Source organism: Aristolochia californica, unplaced genomic scaffold, assembly GCF_029961685.1.
Source record: "Aristolochia californica isolate CCGP_79_NKW_82.1479 unplaced genomic scaffold, dmAriCali1.0.hap1 SCAF_7, whole genome shotgun sequence".
NCBI classification, from domain to species: domain Eukaryota; kingdom Viridiplantae; phylum Streptophyta; class Magnoliopsida; order Piperales; family Aristolochiaceae; genus Aristolochia; species Aristolochia californica.
Genome location: NW_027182268.1, coordinates 42,028,178 through 42,053,619, shown reverse-complemented (window position 1 = coordinate 42,053,619; position 25,442 = coordinate 42,028,178). Strand labels below are relative to the sequence as shown.

Genomic DNA, 25,442 nt, shown 5'->3' with positions numbered 1-25,442 from the left:
TCCGTTGGCGGTAGTTATCATCGGTCGAAAAGTTTCCTTCGCTGGTATTTAGTCACTGCTAGCTATCTTCAGAAATATTTTTTGGCAACACACCTATCTCTTCACTGAACTTCCATACCCAGCTGTTGTCCTGCGTTGTTCGGATATCTCTTCATTTGTTGGTTGGTTGGTATCTTTCCGGACTGCTCTTATTTTTTATTCTCTGTTTGTTGGAGTATATTTGCTCTGCCAATTATGCGCTCTAATTGTTATGCTCTGTTTAGTGCCATGGGGAAGAAACTATTGTTGAAAAATTAAAAAGTACCTAAGTTAGGAAACTAGGTTATAATGAGTATGTTCTAACCGAGACCCAAGAGTTATATATTTTGCCGGGTTGACCCAACGGGCAGGCACTGACTCATTCTGTTCCGCTTAGGATTAACCCATAAGGTTGGGTCAACCGAGTCAACTCGGGTCCAGTCAACCTTACTCGACCCACTTATTTTCTGCCTCGGTTATATGGGTCCGGGTCACAAGGCTCATTCCTATTTTTCCTGCAACTAGGCTTTTCCTGCAACTTGGCTATATTGATCTGATATCTTACTCGGCTTGAACCGGTTCTCTTCCTCCAATTGGATTATTATCTTGAATTATTACTCTATTCCAACATACTATGTGGTACAACTTCCTTATTTATTGATGGACTCATTGCAGATTATTTCATGTCTCCTTATTACTCTTAAGGATTTCTATTATTTATCGATTCTCCGCTACTATACAACTATACATGTGGTGCATGTTACTTGGGCATTGGATCTTTTTCGCTGCTACTATTGTGTCTATTTGATTAAGAATTATTTCTAAAGAAGAACTCCTTGGTTGCTTGCCTTGGATTCATTATTTGCTTATTGTTGTTGGCATTGGTTCGTCTGATGCAGAATTTGAATTTCTTAGAAAAATAAAGCATATGGTGGCCTCAACATCTTATTTTCCTCTTTACCCATTACCCTTTGGCAGTCTTTCTCCTACCATCCTTTATTTAACTCTCACTTACCCTTATTGGCCAACCCTTTTAAAGCATTGCTTTGGTTGGTCCCTTTTATTCATATGTGTGTTTTAACATCAAGACTTTTTATTGGTACCCATGGGTCTTTTATCGTCGTCTTGTGAACGACAGGTATTACCCACTTTAGTGATTATTATCACTATATTTATTCAAAAGTCTTTGAGTTAGGTTTCAACTTATGTTTTATAACTCATTTCTACCCTTTGAGAGTTTGTACCTGGTGTCGTACTTATACTTGGGACACCGTGTTGGAGGAGCTTATTACTACATTTATGTTATTCGGTTGAAGCTAGGATCACTGCCATTACCTCCCAGCTTGAGGGGGAGTATTGGAAGATATGATGTAATTAGGGTGACATTGATGTAATTACTTTATATTTTCTGTCTCTTATTCACTCTTATTAGGGTGAAGGGTATACATGTAATATTGATACTTTTGATACCTATAAATATGACTTATGGGGGAGGGTTTAGCCTAAGTCCAAAACCCTAATTTTCTATCCTCTCTTTGGACGTGTAGAATATTTCTATCCTCTATTTTTCTTCTCACTTCTTCCTTCTTCCTTCTCTCTTTTTCCAAAAGTTATCAGCTATGGAATCCTGAAAATCAACAGGTCCCTAAAATTTATCGGTTTGACCTAACCTCCGGATATGAGGAAACATTTCCTCCTTTCCCCCTAAGTATGAGGGGTATTTCAAAAATCTATCCTACTCCTTAAAGATATAAAAAAAAGCATCTACATTTACTTGTTTAGTACAGGTAGTGGATTTAATATGCTTACACCTTGGTAGTTAGTTTAGCATTATCACTTATTTTCTAGAAGGTTGGAAATTTTTATGAACTTGTTTGAGGTAAAAATTAGTAAAGAAACTGCATGATGCTGGATAAAGTTGCAATTTGTATCTCCTCTTATTGTTTGAGGTACTCTCATAATGCTAACTCCACTCAAGTTTTTTAGAAGAACAAATTTTGAGTTCACGAAGTCCGTCTCCCAACCAACAGTATGATCTAGTAGCGTTTTAGAACTGTTGATATATGAATCCATGCTCCAAAGAAAAAATGAAAATGGGTATGCGATTAAGTCATCCAAAACTACTTGTTGTTAACTTTTTCTCTGTCTCGATGATCTAGTTTTCCTGTCCTTGAATCAGAACGATCTCATCGAATACGAATGGACAAAGCTAGTGTTGTTTTTTAAATGAATGTTTTACAACTCTGATATGTAAATAGTGTACGTGATGGGTTAAATGCACTGTTTAACACAATTTGTTATGTAAACAATGTGTAGGATTAATGTACAGAAGTTATGCTCAATTTTAAGTAGAGCCATGTCAAATTTTATATAAAATGTATGTATAAATTTATATACAATTTATTTGACATGTTTTTTTATGCAAAGTTTTAAATGTAGATTGAAGTTTGAACTTGGTTCGAGCTTAATTAAAATTATTGAGCTCGAGCTTGATTACAATTTTAGGCTTGGGTCTAAGCTCGACTCAAACTCAAGTTCGAAATACTTTAATCAAACTCGGCTCGAACATAGGCAGGTTCGGGTTCGGCTCAATTCAATGCCACCCTTATGAAAGACATAAGAGTTCCCATAATATATTTATTTTAAAATTGTATATAATTTATAAAATCATCTTAGATGATTCTAACCTTTACATCTAAGGAGACACAACATTCGTTCCATGGCCTTAGTAGTTTGTATTTAACGTATTCAAATTTCAAGGCTGTCGTTAGCTTCATTAGCTTAATATTCACTTCCCTGAGGATGCTTTTTGCCACGGTTAATCCTCAAAGCTGTCCTTCAAGTATCACCCATACCGTTTTTTGAGCAGCTTCTGGCAACTATTAAAAGTAAACCCAAATTTATTGAACTGATAAACTGCTTTCCCAATTTACTCAGAGGTAGTGAAGCTCGTCGAAAGATAGTTTGTAATCCGCGTATTGTTTGCTGTAAGTAGCTTATAGTGCCAATGAAAAACATAAATAGCCAAGTTGAATTTCTCACTCAGATCCTGGATGGAGTCTCCACAATTGTATCCAATGCAGGTTGCCATGATCTCTGTCTTGCAAATCTTTCCGTTGGTTCTGCGGCTCTTGCATGTTTTGCTTCTGATGGAAATAAGCAAAACTCACCGAGGACAGGGAAGATCTTCGCAATGTTGGTAGAGGCTCCGTTCTTCAAAGAGCCCTTGTGTGAGAGGTAGCTCATTTCCTCACTCGTCAGCACTGAGAAAAGCATGTCCATCGGTAAGAGCAAGTACAGTTGTCGGGGTTCGAGATCTTCGTCGGCAGCCAGGCCGGACACTCGTTGTCCCTCTTCGAGATTGTTGGAGTCGCAAACGAAGTGCCTGGGGTTTTCCAGCATCAGCTCTGCCGCTTTCAGTGGCCTTCTGTATTCTTCAAGTCTGCCATCACGGAACACGACTCTGATCGTTCTGGCTGATGCTATAGACGGAGAGCAAGAAGCAGAGTTCCCCATGAGAAAGAAACAGCAAGCTCGTTCAGTGTAGAAAAAAGGGTAAGACTATTCTAGTGGAAAACTCATTGTGAGGATCTATGCATGAAGATTTGTCGAAAGAGAGATGAAGAGAAGGAAGAGAAGAAATGGGTAGCAAAGTGTGTGATTCTTGATGAATGTGCGAGTCCAAAATTGACAAAAACCATGAACAGGGCATTGACGAATCGCGAATTTATGCATCCTATGGAGTGAAAGGGAAAGAGGAGTGGTTGGCGGCTGGTCCTTTTCCTTCTGGATTAGTTTAATCTGAGCGCACATGGTCAGGCATGGAAGAGAGCACAGAGCTAACTCCAAGAGAGATCCCCACAAATGATTAGACATGGAAGAGGCATTTCTACAAACATTTTATTCGTCTTAGTGGGTCACCTACTCCTGTTCAGTGCCTCGGACAATCTCGTCTTTTCGAGCCTCATGAACAGAAAACAGTGACCCACAGAAACTGATTACCACTTTTACATCCATTCTATTGGTAAATTCAGGGATGAAATATATTCTATCACTTCACAGGGAGCGAGGGGATCTGTTCATCCTCCCAGGTTCATTTCGTTGCTTCGTCTGTTAATGGCCAAGGAGGTCCACCGAAAAGCAAAGCATGGAGATTACCAGCTCTAGTTGGGGCCAAAGTGCAAGATATTGCTGGTTACATGAGGTTGTACCTAACGATTCAGGTGGCTTAACACATGGGCATAGAAAAAAATGCATAACAGAAGAAAGGAATAAAAAACTTCGAAAGCCACCATCTTCTCAAAGTTGTGGTTAGGCTGTCCTCTTTTGACAGGTCGCCATTGCTGCCGCCTTGTTCTTGCATAACGTTAACTTCCATCTAGCGTTAACACGCATACGCCAGCACAAGCCAGTCGTTTCTTGGAGCACTGCTACAGAACTTGGTGTTTAGTAATGGGCGAATTCAGTTCAAAGCGCAATTGGGTCACAACCCAGAAGGTTGCAGGAGATCGGTAATCTTCCTACTTCCACTGTATGCTTAAGATTACGGATCAATGTTTATTCTTTAAAAAATAATGGTGTAACTTCTGCGGAATCTTTAACAGAAAAGAATAGACAAAATGTTGGTTTAGTCTGATTTGGTTCTCATCTGCTGCATGTTAGTGTGATCCATGCTTAAATTCTATACTATTTCTTCTATTACTCTGCCATTTCTTATCACAAGGCTGGCACCGTTTTCCGGGAGAGAGAGAGAGAAATGTTTAAAGAAGAATCAAGAGCTGCAGTTTGCTGTGAGCCTTCACTGCAGTCTACAGAGTTGTATTAGCTAAGGTCTGTAGATTTCGGGGCCTAATTTTCTTCTGATTGCCGGTCCAGAAAGCCTTGGTGAGGAGACTGTACGTGTGCCCCGTCGGATGGAAAAAATCCCAGAAGAGAAACTCGTCAGGCCTATCGCATACTGTGTACTCCCCAACTCCACACTGCCCCATTCCGCGCAGAGTCCCGTCACCACAGCATGCGCTCAATACGTTGGAGTAACCTGTACATTTGATAACCAACTTAGCATTCTAATCGTATTTTCAATTCTCAACTGAAAATGAATCGGAGAAACTAAACTCTAAACTTGGTTTGATTGTGTAGGAGATATCTCAAAGACTTGTTCCTTTGATCATTCTTGTCCGTAAGAAGCAAACCTTCTGATGGGATGGCACCTGGCTTTTGACTGCTGTAGCAATTAGGACCATCCCGTTCATAGGGGTCTTCCATGTGAATGGAAAGGTCAGCTCAAAATAGTAAAAGACAGACAGATTAGAACACTAATCAAAGATACAAACTGACTAGATCATGGCAGTACCCTTTTTCAACCAGAGCCATCGACGACGAGTCACTCTCAGAAAAAAAATCATTCTAAGTTTAGAAGTAAGATTGTCTCGTCACCGTACTGCAGCACAAATTACAGGGTAGCTGCGAAACTCATCTCATCTTAGTTAATGTGATTGATGAGAGCTGCTGTCGATTTCTCATCTGAGCAACGGTCAACTACCCCGAGGACCAGCTATTTAACCTTGTCCTTACACTTAGTTTTGATCTTGTGCACTTTATACAGAGTTGAGATCGGTTGCTTCCACCAGCCTCCTTCAATCACAACAAGGTGAATAGCCAGAGACGGTCGTAAACAGAGAGTCTTATTCATCATTATCCTTTGACTTAAGGAGGTTAATCCTCGCTGCTCCACCTGAGAAACAAATCCCATATCTTTTATACTAATTAAAAACGGCATGTTTAGGGCTCTCTTTGAAATTTCCGCCAGTTAAGATTGGTTTGAGTTATTGTCTTGATAGTGGTGGTGGCAGCATATTCTCTCGTTAAACCTTGGTTGCCTGCTCCTATTGTGGGTTTACTTATTGAAAGTCAGAGAGTTAAGGTCCCTCTAATCACTCTCGTCGAGAGAATGAATGAGACTCATGTTTTAAAATGAACGAGTTTCATTCATCCCCCAAGGTACTAAAAACTTAAAGTGAAACCCACTCAAAGAGCCAATGTGGTGCTTCTGGTTCAGCTCTTAAGGCCGAGCTGACCACCATGAAAGTGGATTTGATCAAATCTAAATATGCAGGCATAATATCTGGAACGAGGTGTTATTATTAGCTTATTATCGAGCCCACTGAGGTAGACAGTAACACAGACACCTGGGATGGAACACAACAATCAGTGTGACCATGCAGATCATGGAACACAACAATCAGTGTGACCATGCAGATCAATTAATCGAGAGAGGTTTACGCTTCAAAAGCACAAACAACTCCGCACCCACACCATGAGGATTTTGAAGGTGAGAGACAATTTTCTTTTGATATCTCTCAAACAAATCATCAATAACTTGACACCCAAAGTGATGGCTAATGATCCCCTCCATGGCAGCTCTGGTGCTCATGCTCACAGCCCGGGCTATGCCATCGTTGGCAGGCATTGATATAGGAGGCAGTGTCTCCATTCGCACAACGCTGAAATACCCGTTGCTCCTGACCAACGTCTTGAACTCTGTGATGGATGGAATATAGATGGGCAAGTTGAAGGAATCCACTTTGCCTTTCTCGATGTCACCCTGTATAGCAAACAAATTTGTCGATGAAATTAGAGGATTAATGCGGTTGCCCAGAAATACTTATCAATGGAGATGAGATTAAAAGGGAGCGTCTGTCACTGTAAAGTGGGACACACACCGTCTTGGCCATGTCCATGAGTGTCGATCCCAATAAACTGAAGACTTTGGCAAGCGGTGACTCATTCGAAGAGTTTCCGTTTTGACAACAGGGAAAAAGTAGGGCCATCAATCCGCCCACAACAACCTCTTGTGCCCGAGCTTGTAGAAAGGATTCTAGGTCTTTGGCGTATTGAGCTGCATAGGCGGTCCCAACTTCAGTTGGAGCCCCTGTGTAAAAAATCCTCCCTTTATTCCATGCCAGAGAATTCTCGTCTCTAACCTCTTTAGGCACTTGGGATAGCCATTGATTAGCATAGGAGGAGTGGACAAAATGTAGAGAAGCCTTCGGGAAGAGACGGTGGTAAAAGGATCCAGGCATGCCGGCAGCAAAATATCTGCCTTCCGATGGAAGCGACCGGAAAAGAGTGTTGAAATCGTTGGCTACCTGGTCGTTGAAGAAAACTAGGAACTCGGGCATATCATCGAAAAACAAGCCGATGGACGACTTGTATTTGAGTTTCACTGCCTCTATAATCGCCTGGACTGCCAGGAATGTGTTGGGTCCGATAGAGCAACCCAAGTCCGCAATGACAATTGAGTTCCTTGCACAAGGGTATTGTCCAATTTCAAATTCCTTAGCAATGCCATCTTGTAGAAATACAGTAGCTGCAGAAACTCCAGCTCTCTGTAACACAAGATGAAGTTTTGTTAAAACATAAAAAGTATGATGAATTCTGAATATCAAGAAACAGCATAGAGGATTCAGAAGATCGTTCGTACCTGGTAGGATGAATTCTGGGCGTAACTGTTGGGACCTTCGCCTCCATTCATAGGTTGTGATTCCATCTTCTTTTTCTCTCTCTCTCTCTCATCCTAGCATAGATGCTTGTTTAAAACGTACAAGGGAAACAGTTAAAAAAATAAATAATAAGAAAACACTTACAAGAAGACAACTTTTAAAAAGTATTAGATGCTATCCTGCTGTCTCACAGATTCCTTAGACAAGCTTGATGGGTGGGTGACCCCGGTGAGTAGTGGAAATGTGTAACTACTGTTACTTCCCTCTCTCTGCAAAGACCCCTGCTCGACAATTACCGCATGAAATGTCACTTTGGGATCATTAAATATGACAATAGAGTATTAAATAAAGAAAAAGTAGTGTCATTTAGGACGCCACTTCCAACGCTTGCGAAGTTGATGCCGTTTACAGGGTACTTGTTGAGGATTCCTTTCGCGATCTCCAGCTCTACTTCGAGGTAGGGTTTTTGCAGTTCGACGCCCAGGAGCTCACCTGCAGTCGAACGATGTCAAATCTGTCACGATTAGAACTAATTGTAAGGTGCAGCAAAGGGTAAAGAAAGTGGGAGAGGAACCTACTGACGAAGTCTATGACTGTTCTGCCATTCGTAAACCTCCCCGTCCGACCGTAGGGAGGAAAATCTGCTTGGATGGAACAATTGGGATTAAAATGGTTATTTCCTGCATCAAAGATTGAATCTCCGAAAGTGAAGATCGCCCGAATGTTACCGGCGACGGCGGAAGAAGAAACAAAGAAGAAGAAGAAGGAGAAAGGGTTTGTAAGCTTTTAAGGGAGAGAATAAAAGAGAGAAACAAAGGAGGGGAAACAATGACAAAAAAAAAACTGACCTCACAAGTAAAGCGTCGGTGCTAGGATTTCTTTATGTAAAGAGAGAAAGCTTTTCCGGCCAGTATTTCGTTGCAACGCCCTGTCAGTTTTGCTTCCGATCAAAATTTTCAGTTAATCTAACAAACGATGGACTCCAACAACTGACCCCTCTTTCGAAGCGAATGGATCTTATTTGTTTTTCCATACTGACTTTGGTAGTGGGTTCAAAACTTGAGTATGGACTACCCTCTTCATCTCTTCGTCTCATCCACCTCTTCCATCTTATGCTTCAGATATCCCATTCGCCGCTTCTTTGGTAGGACTGGAAGTGACTAATCTCCACAGGTTTATGCTGTAGAATCACAAATCAGGCACTAAAACGCTTACAGGTCCTGTATTAGAAATTTTTTTTTTTGTCTAATCTTCGTTGTTAATCTTATAATTTTTAAAATTTCCAATTGTATATCTATCTATACTTATCTTATGGCAAAATTTTACTTATATAAATTTGTATCCACTAATTAGGTCCATCTACTGGTAAGGAAAAATAACAGTCATCGATGTTTATTCGTGGTCTTATCATCTTTATGTGGTACATAAGGATGGTTTCTTTTCATTTCTACAAAGGCTGTAACAGTAAAATCTCAAAGGCATCCTCTTCCGTTGATCAAATTCGGGCGGGCTCGAAATTAAGAAGCCTATGGAGCCTAATTTCGCCCAAGTTCATCAAGACCATCGTAATGCGGACCGAGCTGGCATGTCTACAGGTGGCCTTGACTGTTTTAAAATTCAGGAGTTTGGACACATAAAAATTTCCCGTTTCTCTCCTTGATTCTCAGTCGCCTTCGAGCTCCTGCTAGAATGAGTGGCCCTAGCGAGGTCGAGAATCGGGATTTGTTTTCAGAGGCAGCAGCTGCAGCTGAATCTCTCTACCATCTCTGCGACACTTATTTTCCCGCCAACCCCGATGAGAAAATTTCCGGATTGCAGAAAGAAGCAGATCTGGCGCTTGGCTTTCTCGATTCCATTCCTCCAGGTATGTTACTTATTGGAACCGACTCTCTAGTCATTTCATCAGAAACACTTCATAATCTTTTTTTTTTGCCTAAAATGTCACCTAGTTCCAGATTTGGATTCAGGACTACGAAGTATTTGCACTAATTGGCAATTCTTTCTTTGGTTCCTTTTGAATTGGTTGTCCGTCTTGTCGGTTCCTGTAACCTTCATTCAGTTGTGACTGACAACTTTTTAATCGCAGACTCAAAATAGTTTCCTCATGTATTTATGATTTCATTTGAAATGTAAGAGATCATTCAACACGCTTTATACAGTCTCTGCTTCCAAAAAAAAAAAAAAAAATTCTTCTGATTTACATCATTTATATACAAAAATAGATTACATAAATCACCAGATTTCCTCCTGAAATCTCTCGGAGGATCAATCAGAATCCTCTGATTGATTTAATTGTCGTATGAGAATGAGAGAATGTCCTATCGGAATGAGAAATAGGAGGAAGAAGAATAGAGAAGAGAGAAGAAGAAGAAGAAAGGGGAGGCAGAGAGGGACAGACCCGAAACAGGGAGGTTTCAAAAATTCATTGTCAAAGCTGAATTCAATATCCTGTGACAGCATTTAAATAACTAAAATTAAAATTTAAAATTCAAGATAGATAAGATTACTATTTGATCAAGTCTAATAAAATTAGAAAAGATAAACTAAAATTTGAATTGAAATTTAAAATTCAAAATAGATAATATTATTTTATCAAATCCAGTAAAACTTGGAAAGATAAAATAAAAATAATTTTAACCATAATTGGTAGGTCCACTGGGGCAAGTCTAATAAAATTAGAAAAGATAAACTAAAATTTGAATTGAAATTCAAAATTCAAAATAGATAATATTATTTGATCAAATCTAGTAAAACTAGGAAAGATAAAATAAAAATAATTTTAACTATAATTGGTGGGTCCACTGGGGCCCAATGGGCATACTGGCATCCCCACCAATATAACTCCCAGCCACGGCCAGCAGTGTGGGTCTTTCCATGCTCAAGGACATGACTTTGCCTGATAGTTTCCTGTCTTTTGAGATTGTTGGTATGGAGGTTTGACAAATTTATGATCCCCTTAAACGCAAATGAATAAAACCATTCCTGTTGCATTTGGTTTAGTTGCATCCCTTCTGTGTAGATGCACATTAACTTCAGCATATGTCTTAGTGTCTTCCTTTCATCCCTTATGATTGCTTTTCTCTGATTGGTGTGATCAAAGGAAACAAATAGCATTTGGTCACATTGGATATTGAGCATGAGGTTCAATTCACTGCTATTGCGACTGGAGACCATTGAGTTGTTTTTTCTATATGTGTTCTTGGGTTCATGTCTCAAGCAGGTTCAGCTGTCTTAAGCATCTTGCTGCGGCTTATGTGGCTTTCTTTATGCATTCTACTTTCCAGGTAGAGATGCCATCTCAAGATTGTAACACTAAGCTGGCTTTAAATGCATGTTCCATGTGTTCTTGCAGAAGAGAGGAGAACATCATCACAGCGAGCAACTTATGAATTCTTGAGAGGAAAGATACTGGATGTTTTTCCTGATTATCGGAAAGAAGCTGAAGATCATCTTTCAAAAGCTGTATGTCATACAAGCGTCTTGTTCTGGCAGTTTAATTTTACTTGTATTAAAAATAGTGTTCTAAATTGAGAATAAATGATTTCATGTTTCAGGTTAAGCTGAACCCATCTCTTGCAGATGCTTGGCTAAGTTTAGGTAACAGCCTTTGGAAGAAAGGGGACCTTACTTCAGCCAAGAATTGCCTGTCTCTAGCATTAAGCAAGGTAATTGTGTGGGCATTGTTTCTTTCGTTCTTCTTCTTCTTCTTCTTCTTCTTCTTTTATTTTTTGAAAAAGGTGTAGGCAATTTTGTAGGACTTTTCTTCAAATTTTTTTTTGTAGGACTTTCAATTGAAATTGCATATATCAATTATTTCGTTAAACTTTTCTTCTGAAACAGGGTCCGAATAAGAAAATTCTTTGCCAGTTATCAATGCTGGAAAGAAGACTGGCTCAAGGTAAAAAGCTTAACTGGTGACTCTCTCTTTGTCATGCTTTTCATCTGAATGTTATGTCTTACTCTGTTCCCGCAGGCTCTGAGAATCCGGCTCAGATAGTTGAAGAAAGCATTAAACATGCAAGGGAAGCTGTATCATTGGATGTCAAGGATGGAAACTCTTGGTGTAAGACTTGATCCTTTGCTTGATTTTATGATATTTACTAGGTTAGCTCTTTATAGTTAATACATTTGCTCACTGCCTCTACTGGAATCTCCATGGCAAGTATTTTACATAAGGATGCAAGTATGTCAGACTTTAAAGTTGTTATTTTAACATGGTCTATTTGCACAAATGTTATACAACATAGAGGGATTCTAACATTTTATACAATAAATGCTGAAGTAAGAAGAATTAAGAGAAAATATGGATTTCAGTAACTATTGCACTATAAATGTTAAAACAGGGCAGCAGCCTTCATAGCTATCTGCTGTCCTTCTTTCCTCTTTCATCAAAATAGTATTAGGTTCAGATTAAAGGACAAAAATGCCCTTACAAAGTAACTAACAACACACTACATTTTTTTGAATAATGGAAAATTTATTAAAAATGCAACCACCCCAACAACAAGGGAGGAAAGCCAACAGCACTGATACATTGTATTAGTACATCCCTAGATCAATCTCTCTGGAGTCTTTATTTTACATATAGTTTACAGAAAAAGTCCCTCTCTAGCTGAAGAGTATTAAACATTGCAAGCTTGATGAAAACGTTCCAATTTTTATGCCACTGGCTACGTGCATTACATACCTATTTAGTTCTTTTTATGCTGGTGAGAGAGTTAATGGAAGGAAAAGAAAGAATGAGTCTGTTCAAAGAAAAGGAAAATTGGTAAAGAATTTTTATTTTTAAATAGTAAGGAATATAAACTTATGCAGTTGGCATCAAAGGTGTTTATTTTGTCCACGTCTCAAATTCGTTGTTAATTTATTTAAGTCTGGACATTAGAAAAAAGTGTTAGGGGGACTAATCCCACGTAGGATAAAGTCAGGAAAAATCTTGTGTTTATTAGCTGGGAAAAAAAACTCCTTTAGCTAGTCATTTTGAGATGGACTTGAATTCAACTATAATAAAACCTTTAAAAAAAAAGGTTTTCAAAAATGTAATTAAAGGAAAAAAATCTGAGAACTTTAAGTTCAATTCAATCTACACAACATTGTCCTCTCTCTCTCTCTCTCTCTCTCTCTCTCTCTCTTCTACTATGTGTTGTTTGACTGCACAATTAATTTTTAATCATTCAGGTGCACTTCATTATGTTCATTGGCTTTGACAGACAACTTAGGAAATGCATGCCTTACTAGCTTTTTCGTCACTGGAGCGTGGGACCACCAAAAACTTTCGCAAGCACTGAAAGCTTATCAGCATGCTGTAAGTTGTGATGTTCATACTTTTGGAATGCACTATAAATCTCTTCTAATGATTTTGTGTTCGTAGTTGGCATGTCATTTAGTTTTTGGTAGCAATTCAGATGCATATATCTCATGCACTATCACTGTTTCAGGTCTCAGAGTTCAACTGGTTTTGACCTATTCAAAGTCTTATTTATTCTTTCTTCTGTTTACATATTTCAGGAAAAAAATGAATCAATGAAGTCTAACCCAGATCTTTACTTCAATTGTGCAACTGTAAGTGCGAACCTTTCCTAGTGCTTCTTGATTTGTTGCAATGGACAAATAACTGAATCTATAATCTGCTGCTGGATTATTTAAGTACTAAAACTCATTAGGACAGTTTGCTTCTCCTGGTCCTGCACATTGCTTACACTTCCGAGACAATCAATTACTAACTAGTTCTGCTAAATTTGTTTTAACTTTTTAATGTTATTTTTGCTTTTAATTAGTAACCTATTCAGTGCTTTAGGCATTCAAAAGTTTCTAGCTGCTTGAATCCTGCTTTAGTACTTTGTTCTTGAATTGGGTGATGCATTTAGTGCCATTCTAGTGCATACATTAAGAGTTGTGAGAATGTTTTTCATAACCTCATTGATTGCCTTGCATTTTCAGAATTTGCCATACAGTCATTGAGGAGCATTCAAAACATTGGACTCTTCATTAAGAAAAAAAAAACATTGGAATATTTTTTCTCTATGGATTTTCATCCTTGCAAAAGATTCCATGTTTATTGATCTGTGTTGTAAAGCATGTGATCCTGTGTACCATTGAGAGTTATTCCTATCTTACCATTTTTAATTGGCTGTTCAAATTTTCAGGTGAATAAATATCTGGAAAACTATGAGAGGGCTCTTACTGGGTTTGAAGCAGCTGCTCTCAAAGATCCTGGCCTCAATGCAAGTGAAGAGGTGCAAAAAATGGTCAACCTTCTTGACAAGATAGAGTCTTCCATGAAGGTAAAGCACTTTCATTCCTACCATTTCTCTCTCTTTCAAGTGCTTGTCTCTGTATCTTGCACTTGAATCTTCCTGGCTGCTTGTTCTAAACTTTTGCCTCTTGCGATAGCATTTCATGTAATTGGCTTTGAGCAGTTATAATCTTGTCATCTTGGGATGCATCTGCATGCAGTCTTGAAGTTTTGTTCATTCTAGATCTTTTCTGATAAGAAAACTGGCTTAAAGCCTGGATTGCGTTTACTTATACTTGTTATCCTTCATTGAGAACCATTTTGTTGTAGATCTACTGTCATAAAATTATCTTCCGGTATGGATGGTTGCTTCTGATTTTGCCTCTTTACTGGATCTACTATTGCTTTTTAATTTTTTAATTCCTTTTTAATTTCTTTTGTATTATCCTTTAAAAAGAGAATAAATTATTTACATAAAGTCTAAAAAGTAGCTTAAACCTCTGGAAACTAGTGGCAGCACACCCAATATTAAGCCCGACTCAATCAGGTCTAGTTGAACCCAGGTCAACTGGGTATGGTCATTTGTTGACCCCATAATAATGTGATCATTTTTAAGAAAAACTGGAAAAAAATTCAGATGTATTGTTCCAAGAAAAAGGGGGAAGGGGCCGCCATCCCTCATCCCTCCCTTTTTTGGTGCCACCCTTCCCAGTGTTGATGGCGGGGTGGGTGGGCCTCCTCTCTAGTTGTTGTTGAAAAAGAGAAAGGCAGATGGTCACTTTCTTCTTTCACCGGAGGAATTCTTCTCAACCTCACATCCATATGACAACATCGCTTGGTTGTTCGGGCCATTGTCTGCCAGTTGAACTAGCAAACCCTCCATGGTTGACTGGTTTAACCTAATTCTGAGTCTGTGGGTGTTTTGCTAGCTGACCTTGATGAGGGATCGCTGCTGATTGAATCTGGTATAATCGGCTGGTCTAGTCTAGGTTTTATAACACTAGATATGCTCTTGAAAAATCAAGAACATTACTCATATTCGAATACTGAGGTCCGTTACCTTAAACCAGGATGTGGATAAGACCGCTACTCCTATATCGTACGGGCTCTTCTCACATGGGACTGCTGACTGTAGGATGGAAGTCTATAGCAGTCCCACGTCAGATTTGTGGAAACAAATTGGTATGGTAGGTTCAATTGTCCTAGCAATGGGAAAGACACAGTAACTATTTTGGAGGTGTTTTAATTTTGTTTCACTTTAATTTTATTTCTTTGTATATGTTTTTAGTCATCTTGTTAACTAATAAAATAGACATCATCTAATTAGATATCTCAAGAATGTCTAAATTTGTCATTAGCTTATTCAAGATTGTCTGAATTTGTCATTTTCACGGGGGAGTGTAACAACTAAGTGTTTTTTTTTTTTATTTAAATTTTTGTTTAAAAATCTCTAGAGGTAGGTGGCAGTAGAAGTCTCTTTATCATGCTGCTATATGTTTTGATGAAAGATCATGAATATTTTGAGTTGCTTACGACTTCACTTGCATAATGCAATATCAGAAAATGGATCACATTGTTGGTGGGATTCTTCTTTTAGTGTTGGAGCTGATTCTCATCAACCTTTTTTTAGAGTCAAACTAAGGCCAAGCGACTTGCAGCTGTGGCATCATCCTTGGTTGAGTTCAAGTGTAAGCATCTCAAGTTACTGGCTGACATAATCACATTGTGTATAGGCATCCCTAACTTGAAGTATAATCTATTTTGTTTTGTTTTCTGCTTTCACCTTGAAGTGAACTCACCACTCCAGGGTTCAAAAATAAGCAGCCTTCTGGAAGGGTCAAACAGAGCAGTAGCAGTTGTCGGAAAAGTGCTATTCTTCATTAAGCATGACAATGTTTCTCCTTCGTGAGTGCCCTAATTTTAGTTTTTTAGTCTTGTGTTACCTGGTATTGATCTTTATTGTGTCGTCGTCAATGTGATTCCTGCAAAGTGGGGTGCAAAAGTACTGTGAACATGCACATAAAACGAAAGCTACCTTTGCATCTTTGACATATTTTTTATGAGATTGAAGACTGTGTTAGAGACTTCACCATGTTCTGATGTCATTCTTCCAGTTTGGTCAATTGTAACTGCTGTTAGATTAACTAGGAAGTGAGTGGATTTTCAATCTCTCCTTTTGATGAACGACCTCTTTTCATGTAACTTCAATCTTTGCTTTTACTAGGTTTTGAGGCATTGTATGTCTTTGGACTCTTTGTTTGTTTAATAAAAGCACCATCTTTCCAGAAGGGAAAAAAAGAAGAAGCATAAGAGTATTGGATAACTATATGGTGTGTCATATCACTCTCATCTCATCAACTAGTGTGTCAGTTATACTGTAGAACTCCTGCAGATTGTACCTGGTAGTGTATGTTTAAAATAAAAAGGCATTTTCTGCAGAATTTGACATGTCAGATGCTGTTAGAGAGAAGACTTTATAACGTAATTGTAGACACTGACTTTGTAAGTTTGCAGGTACTATTTGGTATGTGATTCAGATCAGATCTGTTTCGTACTATCAGTATATGGGTTGCGAAGTGATGCTGTAAGAATGATTTTCTTTTCCATTTGGTCCTCTCTCTCTCTCTCTCTCTCTCATTGGCAATTTTGTTTGCTAAATTTTCTAATTATTTTTAGAAACATTAACATTTCAAGTATTCAAAAAACGTTAAAAGTGGGAGTCAATTATGTATCCTTACTCTCATTAAAAAAACTGATTTTCCTTGTTCAGAATCTTAGGGCTTTCCTCTTTTGACTTGGCAATTTACTTCTAGAGTTTAGGTTGCTAGCTCTTGTGAGGATGCATAGACTGCTGACATTCTGGGTTTTTGTGTAAGTTGGTCAGATATGCCTTTTGGTTTTTCTAAGTTCTTAGGTACCTTTTTTTTTTTTGTTTTTTGTTTTTTTTAGTACAACTTTCTTAAGTACTTTGGCATTTTCAAACTCTTTAAGGAATATAATTTTCAGATTACCTATTTGTATAAAAGCTTCATAAATGTATAGGACATTTTTTAATGAACTTAAATATGATCTGTTTAAATTTTTGGAGTTTCATGCAGCTTCTAGCTTCATTTTTTATGGTTTAAATATTAAATTTACTAAGAGTATCATCATTTCTATTAGATTAAAGAAGGAGATCAAGTAACCTTGATGGGACCGCACCATCGAAGTGTGGATTTTTCATGGAAAGCCAAGGTATGTTGTTATGCCTCTCATCTCATTTTCTATGTTTGTCTTGTTTTCTATCTTGTTAAAGGAAATTGCTGAGAGGGACTATGGTTTCTTGGCTTCCTACAAGTTTCTCATGCATTTAAGGCAATAAGTGCTAATTGTAACGGGTGCATAAGTTACAAAAAATAAAACTCTACTAGCATATGATGTAGTGTCATCTCCATGCAAAGATTAACATAGCCTCCTCTTTGTTTTGGAATCCAATTAAAGTTCAAAATTGCTGATGTAGCATGACCTAACTCCTGTTTATTTTTTAATCCAATTAAAGCTTTAAAATTGCTGATATAGCATGATCTTACCTACTTGTTCCTCATGATTGGTAATATTTCTGTTTGACCAATGTGAAGCAGAAATACTTCTTCAAGTCTATACGTGTAGATTTCTTGGAGCAAATTCTTGTGAATGGGAAAACACCCTCTCCACATCAATCGAGCCAAACATCCTTCCATGCTCAGCACAAGCCATGAACTGTTACTTGTTTGAGTGTAAGCCATGAGACCGTTGTCTATTATGTTTCTTGTGATGTCTTTTTGTTTATCATTTATTTTCATGGTGCTTGTTGAACTGAAGTAATGGAAAAACGCTTGAAAAGGATGTTCAAATCTGGATTCTGCGCAGAGGTAATGTGGACCGGGCATCTTCTGTTCCAGATTGTTCTCTTATGAGATGGTGCTTCATGCAATGATGCGTTTTTTAGGAGAGGCAGATGAGGAAATACGAAACGACTATGGTGATTAAGGGTTCAATTTCTGAACTTCTGACCTCCCACTTGATGTTATCTAATATAATATATACTAAGCAGACTGCTCCTTTGATTCTCTAAAGTTTTTTCACACTCGTCAATATATGTCCATGTAGCAAAACAATATGTAGATTTATGGATGATACTTGGGAAGAATAACTCGTTTAATGCACTTTTGTTATACGTATACGATGGTGGGTAGTTGATAAATTAATCAATATCCCCTCTTGTTGTTTGTCTATAAATTGTTTGTGCTATGGCTTAAAAAGCAGAAAGCTGTCCTCCGAGAAAGCCTCAATTGAGTCAAATATAAGAATTATTTTGCTAATGATGGTTCAATAACACTATTAGTAGCACAATTTAAAGTTATCTATTTTGTTATCATCAAAATAACGGAGACCAACATGATTTTACCATTGGTTTTAACACTTTTCACTTGAAAATCTGAACGACAAATATAAATTAAGAAGTTGAACAACTTGAAGAAGAGGAAGAGGCATTTAGCAAAGATTGTTCGTTCGGTCCACAATAGTTAAAATGGCCCATTCTAAATTTTGTAAGTGACTAAGCTATGTGATTCACTACTCAAAAATAAAATTTTAATGATTCCATCAAGATTTTTAGTTTAGATTTTATTGAGTTTCCCAAATGGGCAAAAAATTCATTCCTAAGCTTAACAGTTCACATTTTGATCATTCAGAACTTATTTATTTAAGTTGCTCTACCTGTGAAGGCAAAAGTGACCACTCCCAAGTGCTATGTTACATTGAAACCAAATTTGGGGATTATATTTGGATATTTGAAAACTCATCTAGTAAAGAGGTTAATATTTCTTGTGCTTTTATTTTGAAATATTATTTGCTTAGCCTAATTCTTGCTAGTTTTTTGTTTTGTGCATAAGTTCTTTGAAATCATATCTTTCATCTAGCAAGAGAGAAGATTTAGTGGCATTTACATTGTGTTAAGGGATTTGGGGCTGTGGGGGGATAACTTACAAAAAATCCAAGTGCTTTGCTGCTCTTATTTTGAAATCAATTTGAAACACTTGGTCAAATAAATCTTAGCTTGAGCTCTCTTTCTTTGAAATTGTATTGTTGAGTTCAATATATTACTTGTGGGTTTATACCATAAAATCATTAGTTTATATTTAGAAGCTTTTAATAGTCCTATTTGAAAGAAAAAAATTGAATTTTCTCTTGGACTTTGAATATTGAAATGTGGTGAATTAAGGACCTAATTAAGCTTCTATTATACAGAATAGGCACTTAGAATTAATGTATCTATCGTTGGTGCTAATATTGTGAATTTTGCCTATTGTAGAAATCTTTTGTGATGTGGCTGAATTCTACCCAATTAATTCTTGCATTGTTGGGTCTAGCCTTGGCAAGCCAAGACCATCTTTACCTAAAACTTTATTGAGAGGGTCTAGGTTGGATAACCTAGTTGCTATGATATTTATATGTGAGGGTGAGTTGTTGTAAGTTACTAGTTGTGGGTAATTGAGTGGCTTAAGTCCATTTGTGAGCAATATTATAATTGACTTTAGAACAAATTTGCTTTTAAGTGCTGTTTGACAACCCAAAACATAGTAAATTAACTCTATGTGTAAACACATTCGGAGTGGATTAACAATCCATGAAGATAATTGTCATCCACTTTAAACCCTTTGTTTGAGATCATGAATATAATAAAAGGCTAAACGTAAAGTTTGGTTGAAGGTGCTACTTTTCTTAGTAATTGTGAATCACATTACCATGGGATTCATACTTGTGGACTTATACATTTGACTTCCTGATAGAAACATTGCCATTGAACTGAAAACGTGTCTGGCACTTTAGTAAGTGGAAGCAGATAGCCAAAAACCTGTGAGTCACATGAAGGTGGTATTAACATCAACATCTGAATGGCACTAATCATAACTTTTATGTATTATCACGAAGGAGAAGCGGTAGTGGCAGGCAGCCGAAGGGTCTCCCTAGGACTTGTTCTGTTCGTCTTCCCCCCTTCATCAGGACTTTTGAAGCGTTCATTCCTGCTGTCTTTGCACCTCTAAACTACTCGTCTGGTCTTGCGTCGTCTTCTCTTACATGACAAATGCCTAGATGCCTTGTATAATTGAGGTAGGTGATGTAGGCCGGTATCTGACGTGTTTCCATTATATGATTACTGTATTTTATTAAGTATTTAAAAGTCTGATAGGTATCATAGAGCTTAATATAAGTTTTTATTGATCTTCTATATATATATATTTTAACTTTTGTCTGGATCTATTTTCTAACTCTGCTCTATTTCCTGAGCTTTTGTTTAGCAAGAAAAGGAGGTGGGAGTGGGAATCTCGTCAACGAATGACCCCTATTCCGTCTCTGATGAGAGTGGAAAGACTTCGACCTGGTTAGAAACGACCTTTGTTGATGGATTCATCTATTGTGGAAGACAGCTTTACCTCTTATCTTCGTAAATGTCTCTGTTATTCAGCCCATTATTTTCTCTTGAATCAAATCTGCATCACAGGCCAAGACACCTTCTTTGACCATACAAAGCCAAGCAGTGACGATTCGTAGTTGGCTGATGAAGGGAACGGAAGTCGGTCGTTCACGAATCAATCTATGGTCACTTGGACCAAGACGCCGTTGCTTGCGGCTTTACTCAGAGAATTTGTCGACTACACTTACACCGTTACACCCTCTTTGAATTCTCTACTGGTTGGCGACCTTATCCGTTGCGTTCAAGTCGAGAGAAAGTATAAAGATGCCCAAACTAACCGATCAACTGTGAACACAGGAATTGTATTATCTAAACCCATCCGGTGCCGGATCTTGTCGGAGAGCCCAGGAATGAAGGTAGTAGCTCATCCAAGATTCGTCAACTTGGCCCAGAATTCGAGATCGAGGCCCTTCAAAAATCAAAACCTTTTTGAGATAACAAATAATTAGTGAGTCAACTTTCCGAGATTTTAAACAATTTTACCCTCAATAGTGGTTCCATTTGATTTACCTATACAATGATTGCATTGATAACTATACCATATGAGATTGTAGTTGAGAACGTGTTGTGAGTTGGTAGTGTGATCTTCGTCAGTCAATGTTGGTATGCTGAACGCAACGTTTGAATATTTTTGTCTTCTTTTTGTATTTTCGTTTCTGAGATCATTTGTTTCTTTACATTTATGTGATGGCTACCAGTTTGCTATTATTTTTGCTATGTGAGAGGTAGCTTCCCTTCCCTATCTTTAAGCGTCCGTCCCTCATCAGAATTGTATATATACCAGTCCATCCATCCGTTTCAAATAATGAAAAGCTCAAACTGAGATTCATTAGTCACACAGAAAGAGAGAAAGAGGGTGAAAATATAGTCCAAGAAATGGAGTCAGGTCGCAAGAATGGCTATCACATGCAAGGCAGCGAAGAGGTTTCAACGGAAGCCTATCCTGGCAATGGCGATGGGAGGGTTAAGCCTGTGGAATCCTATCCCATGAACGGAGGTGATGGACCAACCAGCTATTCTCACAACTCTCACTATCAGGTACATGTCCGTCCATTCCTTCCTTCCTCTTGCTCATCTTGCAAAGTGGCTTATGTTGTGATTTTGATGCTGCAGGGAGAGGGCGTGAACGTTTCAAAGCAACTGATCAGCCAAGCCATCGAAAACAACATTACCCTGAAATTCCTCTCCTCCATGGAGACTTATCACATTGCAGACCTTGGCTGCTCCGTCGGACCCAACACCTTCTCCGTCGTGCAGAACATCATCGGAGCCGTGGAACACAAGCTCCTAAGCCTCGGTTCCTCTTCCAAAGTCTTGGATTTCCAAGTGTCTTTCAATGACCATGTGTCCAACGATTTTAACACCCTGTTCGCTTCTCTGCAATCCAAAGGCCGACGATATTTCGCAGCAGGAGTGCCGGGGTCTTTCCATGGCCGTCTCTTCCCCAAGGCGTCTCTTCATTTTGTCCACTCCTCCTATGCGGTCCACTGGCTCTCACAGGTGCCTGACGAGGTGAAAGATGATACCTCTCCGGCATGGAATAAGGGGAAGATTTTTAGCATTAAGGCCAAGCAAGAGGTTGAGGAGGCATATTCAGCTCAGTTTGCCAAGGACATGGAGGTCATCCTGCAAGCCAGAGCGGAGGAGGTTGCTGTTGACGGGTTGATGGCATTTACTTTGCCCTATACAAAAGGACCTGTTTACGTCGAACAGGCTCTCTTTTACAGACTCTTCCACATCTTGGAGCTAGCTCTAAACGACATGGCCGACAAGGTGGACACATCTTTCACTGCAACTTCTAATTTCTAATTTCCCATTTTCCCCTTTTCTTTCCTAGGTGATCCTATGATACATGATGAAACGTGCTCATTGAATCGTGGGTTTTTTCAGGGTCGATTGGATGAAGTAAAAGTGAACTCCTTCAACCTACCCATTTACATTCCCTATGCACAGGAGATCCAGAAGCTGGTGGAAAGAAACGGGACCTTCACCATCGAGAACATGCAACCGCTAGCTTCTGCGACGAAAGGGTTTAGTTCCAGACTAGACGCACGGCAGTGCAGCATGATAGTGCGGGCGCCCATGGAAGGGATCATGGGCCAATACTTCGGTAGTGAAGTCATTGATGAAATCTTTGAGAAATACGTGGAAATCGCTGAAGAGAACTCGGACTTCATCGCACAAAGTGCAGCATTGACTGAAGACTTATTTGTGCTCCTTAAGCGCAAGGCTTAATGATCCCACCTTTCCCAAACCTACTCGATGCTTGTAATTTTTGTTGCTATTTTAATTTTTTTTTAAAACGTTCTTATGCTTACCCCCTCCTATTCTCACAAGAAATTGAGAAGTATATTTTCCCAAAAAAATGTGAGAAATATATAATTTCTACCTTAACTCAAGTGTTGAAGTTTTATATCTTTTTAGCATAGTCTAGTTAATTACTGAGTTCGATCTTTTCACTCGGGTTGTAACGGAGTAAAATTTAGACTTGGAATTAGTAAATGAAAGAATGACATCAAAAGATAGAAGGTAGAGGATCTAGCCACAGTCCGTGGCTTCTTAGAACTCCAAGAGATAGGATTGCGACCGAGGTAAACAATATATGCACCGGTTGAAGTGAAATCATCTTTGTTACCTGCCCAATCAACATAAGAGAACGCATGAAGGGACAAAGAAGATTGCCGACGTAAGACGATACCATGATCCAGAGTCCCACGGAGATATCGTAATAATCGCTAGACGTCATCCCAATGATCAGTAGTGGGGCAGTGCATAAACTGAGATAACTTATTTACCACATAAGCAATGTCTGGACGAATGAGAGACAAATATTGTAGACTTCCAACAACCGTTCGATATTCAGATGCATCAGATAGGGTCGTGCCAAACTGAAGTGTGAGTGTAGATGATATGGCAAAGGGTGTAGCGACAGGCTTCACATTGGTCATGCGTGTGCGAGCAAGGAGATCACAGATATACTAGCGTTGAGAGAGAAGAAGGCCTTGAGAATCTCTGAGCAAGTAGGTGAATGAATGTCGTCATAGCTTGATCATTGTTTCTTGTAATAATAATGTCATCAACATAGACCAGAATATACAACACATCTGAACCTGTGTGTGAGATAAATAGAGATGAGTCTGCATAAGAGTTGGAGAAGCTCGAGATAATAAGAAATTGGCGCAACTCATGACACCAAACACGAGGTGCTTGCTTAAGACCATAGATAGCCTTGCGAAGTTTGCAGACATGATTTGGATTATCACGGTCAATGAAACCCGGTGGTTATGTCATAAATATATCATCAGATAGAGTGCCTTGGAGAAACGCATTATTAACATCAAGTTAGCGAAACGACCAACTACGACTTACTGCAAGGGTAAGAACAATGTGAATAGTGGTAGGCATGATAACAGGACTAAATGTTTCATGATAATCAACTCCAGGGCTCTGGTGAAACCCTTTGGCAACTAAACGAGCTTTGTACCTATCAATGGAGCCATCAGAATGATATTTAGTATGAAAAATCCGTTTGCAACCAACCAGATTCTGCGAGGGATCCGAGGTAACAAGTTCCCATGTACCATTCCAAACAAGAGCATCATACTCCTCAGACATAGCCTAACGCCATTTGGGATTGGTGAGAGCTTGAGTTACAATTGTGGCTTCACGGTTGGTAGATGTGGGAACTTGGGCTGTGAGGTTTAGTTTTTGGATGAGTTTGGAAATGTTGTTCTTGGATCTGGTGACAATAATACGAGGGGGGGGGGGGGGGGGGGGGTTGATGAAGTAGATAGGGATGATGGGTGTGGGTCAGCCGAAGTGGGGTTGTGGGTTGGAGGGGGGAGTGGTGAAGGAGAGGGCCGAGGAGGGGGGTCGTGAACAGGGTTGGCCGGGGGTGCAGGGATCAAAGCTGCAGATGATGTGCCAGTAGTCAAAGGGACACAAAGGAACACCAGTGAGAGAATGTGTCAGATGAGGGGCGGTCAAGATGAGAATGAAGTGAAGTGAATGGGAAAATAGATTCAACGAATTTAACATGACGCGACACATAAAGACGAGATGTAGTGGGATCAAGACATATATATGCACTTTGAGTAGTAGAATACCCTAAGAAAACACAGGGAGAGGAGCGAGGAGTGAGTTTGTGAGAAGAGTATGACCGGAGCCACGGATAACAAAGACAACCAAAACTACGTAGTTTAGAATAGTTAGGAGGATTGCCAAAAAGTTTGGCATAAGGTGAAAGAAAACTTAGTGTGGGTGTGGGAAGCCAATTGATAAGATAGACAACAATAGAGAAAACATATGACTAGTAAGAGAGAGGTATAGAGGCATGTGAAAGAAGCGACAAACCTGTTTCTATAATGTGATGATGTCGTCGTTCAGAATACCCATTGTGTTCAAGTGTATGAGGAGGAGATGTACGATGAGAGATACCATTGGATGCCCAAAAAGAAGACATTGCTTTGTATTTCCCCCCATTATCAGAGTAGAGTGTCTTAATTCGTTTACCAAAGAAATTTTCAACTATAGATTTAAATCGAATAAAAGTATCAAGTACGTGTGATTTTTGTTTGAGAGGATAAAATCAAATATACTTTGTAAATGATCCACAAAAATGACATAATACTTGAAATTATCAATAGAATAAATTGGGGAAGTCCAGACATCTTAATATATAATATCAAAAGGGGAAGAAGAGACAAGTGTGGAGTGGGAAAAAAGTAATTTGTAACTCTTATTGCACTGACAAAAATTGTGAGTAAAATTAAAATTTAGAGGATGAGACAAATCTAACTGAAAAGTGGCTATGATATGCCGTAGAATCGGAGACAATGGATGACCTAGACGATGATGCCAAGTAGACGAAGTGGTCTTGACACTAGAGAAAGCAATTATTGGTGGAGACTGGACTGGGGACGAAGGCCATTCTTACACACCATCCTTAGTTCGACCCTGCAAAAGTGTTACCCCCGTACGAAGATCCTTCACACAAAAAGAAGTGGGTAAGAATTCAATGGAAGTATGATTAGTTTGGAAAAACTGAGAAATAGAAATAAGATTCTTTTGCATGGTGGGAACACAAAGAACATTATTTAATAAAAATGTACGAGAGGGTGTAGAGAGAGATTTGGAACCAGTGTGAGTAATAGGAAGGCCCGTGCCATCACCAATCATAATGTCATCAGAA

General features: G+C 38.8%; 5 protein-coding genes across 10 annotated transcripts; 2 read left to right on the top strand and 3 right to left on the bottom strand.

Annotated features, from left to right (window-relative positions):
- Nucleotides 1-3,060: 3,060 nt before the first annotated feature.
- Nucleotides 3,061-3,534, bottom strand: LOC137937514 (uncharacterized). The gene has a single exon (XM_068782573.1). The coding sequence runs from the start codon at nt 3,532-3,534 to the stop codon at nt 3,061-3,063; it is 474 nt and encodes a 157-aa protein (XP_068638674.1).
- Nucleotides 3,535-4,826: 1,292 nt separating this feature from the next.
- On the bottom strand, nt 4,827-8,650 carry LOC137937513 (GDSL esterase/lipase 6-like). Its single transcript, XM_068782572.1, has 5 exons — nt 8,621-8,650; nt 8,099-8,303; nt 7,832-8,012; nt 5,211-5,242; nt 4,827-5,056 (listed from the first exon to the last, which is right to left on the bottom strand). Exons 1-5 carry the CDS (start codon nt 8,648-8,650, stop codon nt 4,827-4,829), a joined length of 678 nt encoding a protein of 225 aa, XP_068638673.1.
- Nucleotides 6,140-8,010, bottom strand: LOC137936544 (loganic acid O-methyltransferase-like). 5 transcript variants are annotated; one of them, XM_068781287.1, is made up of 5 exons: nt 7,899-7,982; nt 7,665-7,801; nt 7,502-7,594; nt 6,741-7,406; nt 6,140-6,622 (listed from the first exon to the last, which is right to left on the bottom strand). In XM_068781287.1, exons 3-5 carry the CDS (start codon nt 7,565-7,567, stop codon nt 6,278-6,280), a joined length of 1,077 nt encoding a protein of 358 aa, XP_068637388.1. In that variant the 5' UTR covers nt 7,568-7,594; nt 7,665-7,801; nt 7,899-7,982; the 3' UTR covers nt 6,140-6,277. The 5 variants fall into 5 exon arrangements, with proteins under 5 accessions (XP_068637388.1, XP_068637389.1, XP_068637386.1 ...); XM_068781288.1 differs by having other exon boundaries at nt 7,502-7,606; nt 7,712-7,801; XM_068781285.1 differs by having other exon boundaries at nt 7,502-7,801; nt 7,930-8,010.
- A 468-nt stretch (nt 8,651-9,118) lies between the features above and the next one.
- LOC137936953 (uncharacterized) lies at nt 9,119-17,959 on the top strand. 2 transcript variants are annotated; one of them, XM_068781935.1, is made up of 14 exons: nt 9,119-9,384; nt 10,873-10,982; nt 11,075-11,185; nt 11,361-11,418; nt 11,494-11,583; nt 12,731-12,825; nt 13,029-13,082; nt 13,667-13,804; nt 15,386-15,443; nt 15,546-15,660; nt 16,270-16,339; nt 16,918-16,989; nt 17,376-17,510; nt 17,644-17,959. In XM_068781935.1, the coding sequence occupies exons 1-13, from the start codon at nt 9,210-9,212 to the stop codon at nt 17,490-17,492; spliced, it is 1,263 nt and encodes a 420-aa protein (XP_068638036.1). In that variant the 5' UTR covers nt 9,119-9,209; the 3' UTR covers nt 17,493-17,510; nt 17,644-17,959. The 2 variants fall into 2 exon arrangements, with proteins under 2 accessions (XP_068638036.1, XP_068638038.1); XM_068781937.1 differs by having other exon boundaries at nt 17,618-17,959.
- Nucleotides 17,960-21,127: 3,168 nt separating this feature from the next.
- Nucleotides 21,128-22,486, top strand: LOC137937512 (loganic acid O-methyltransferase-like). The gene is made up of 3 exons (XM_068782571.1): nt 21,128-21,289; nt 21,365-22,024; nt 22,142-22,486. The coding sequence occupies exons 1-3, from the start codon at nt 21,128-21,130 to the stop codon at nt 22,484-22,486; spliced, it is 1,167 nt and encodes a 388-aa protein (XP_068638672.1).
- The last annotated feature ends 2,956 nt before the right edge of the window (nt 22,487-25,442 follow it).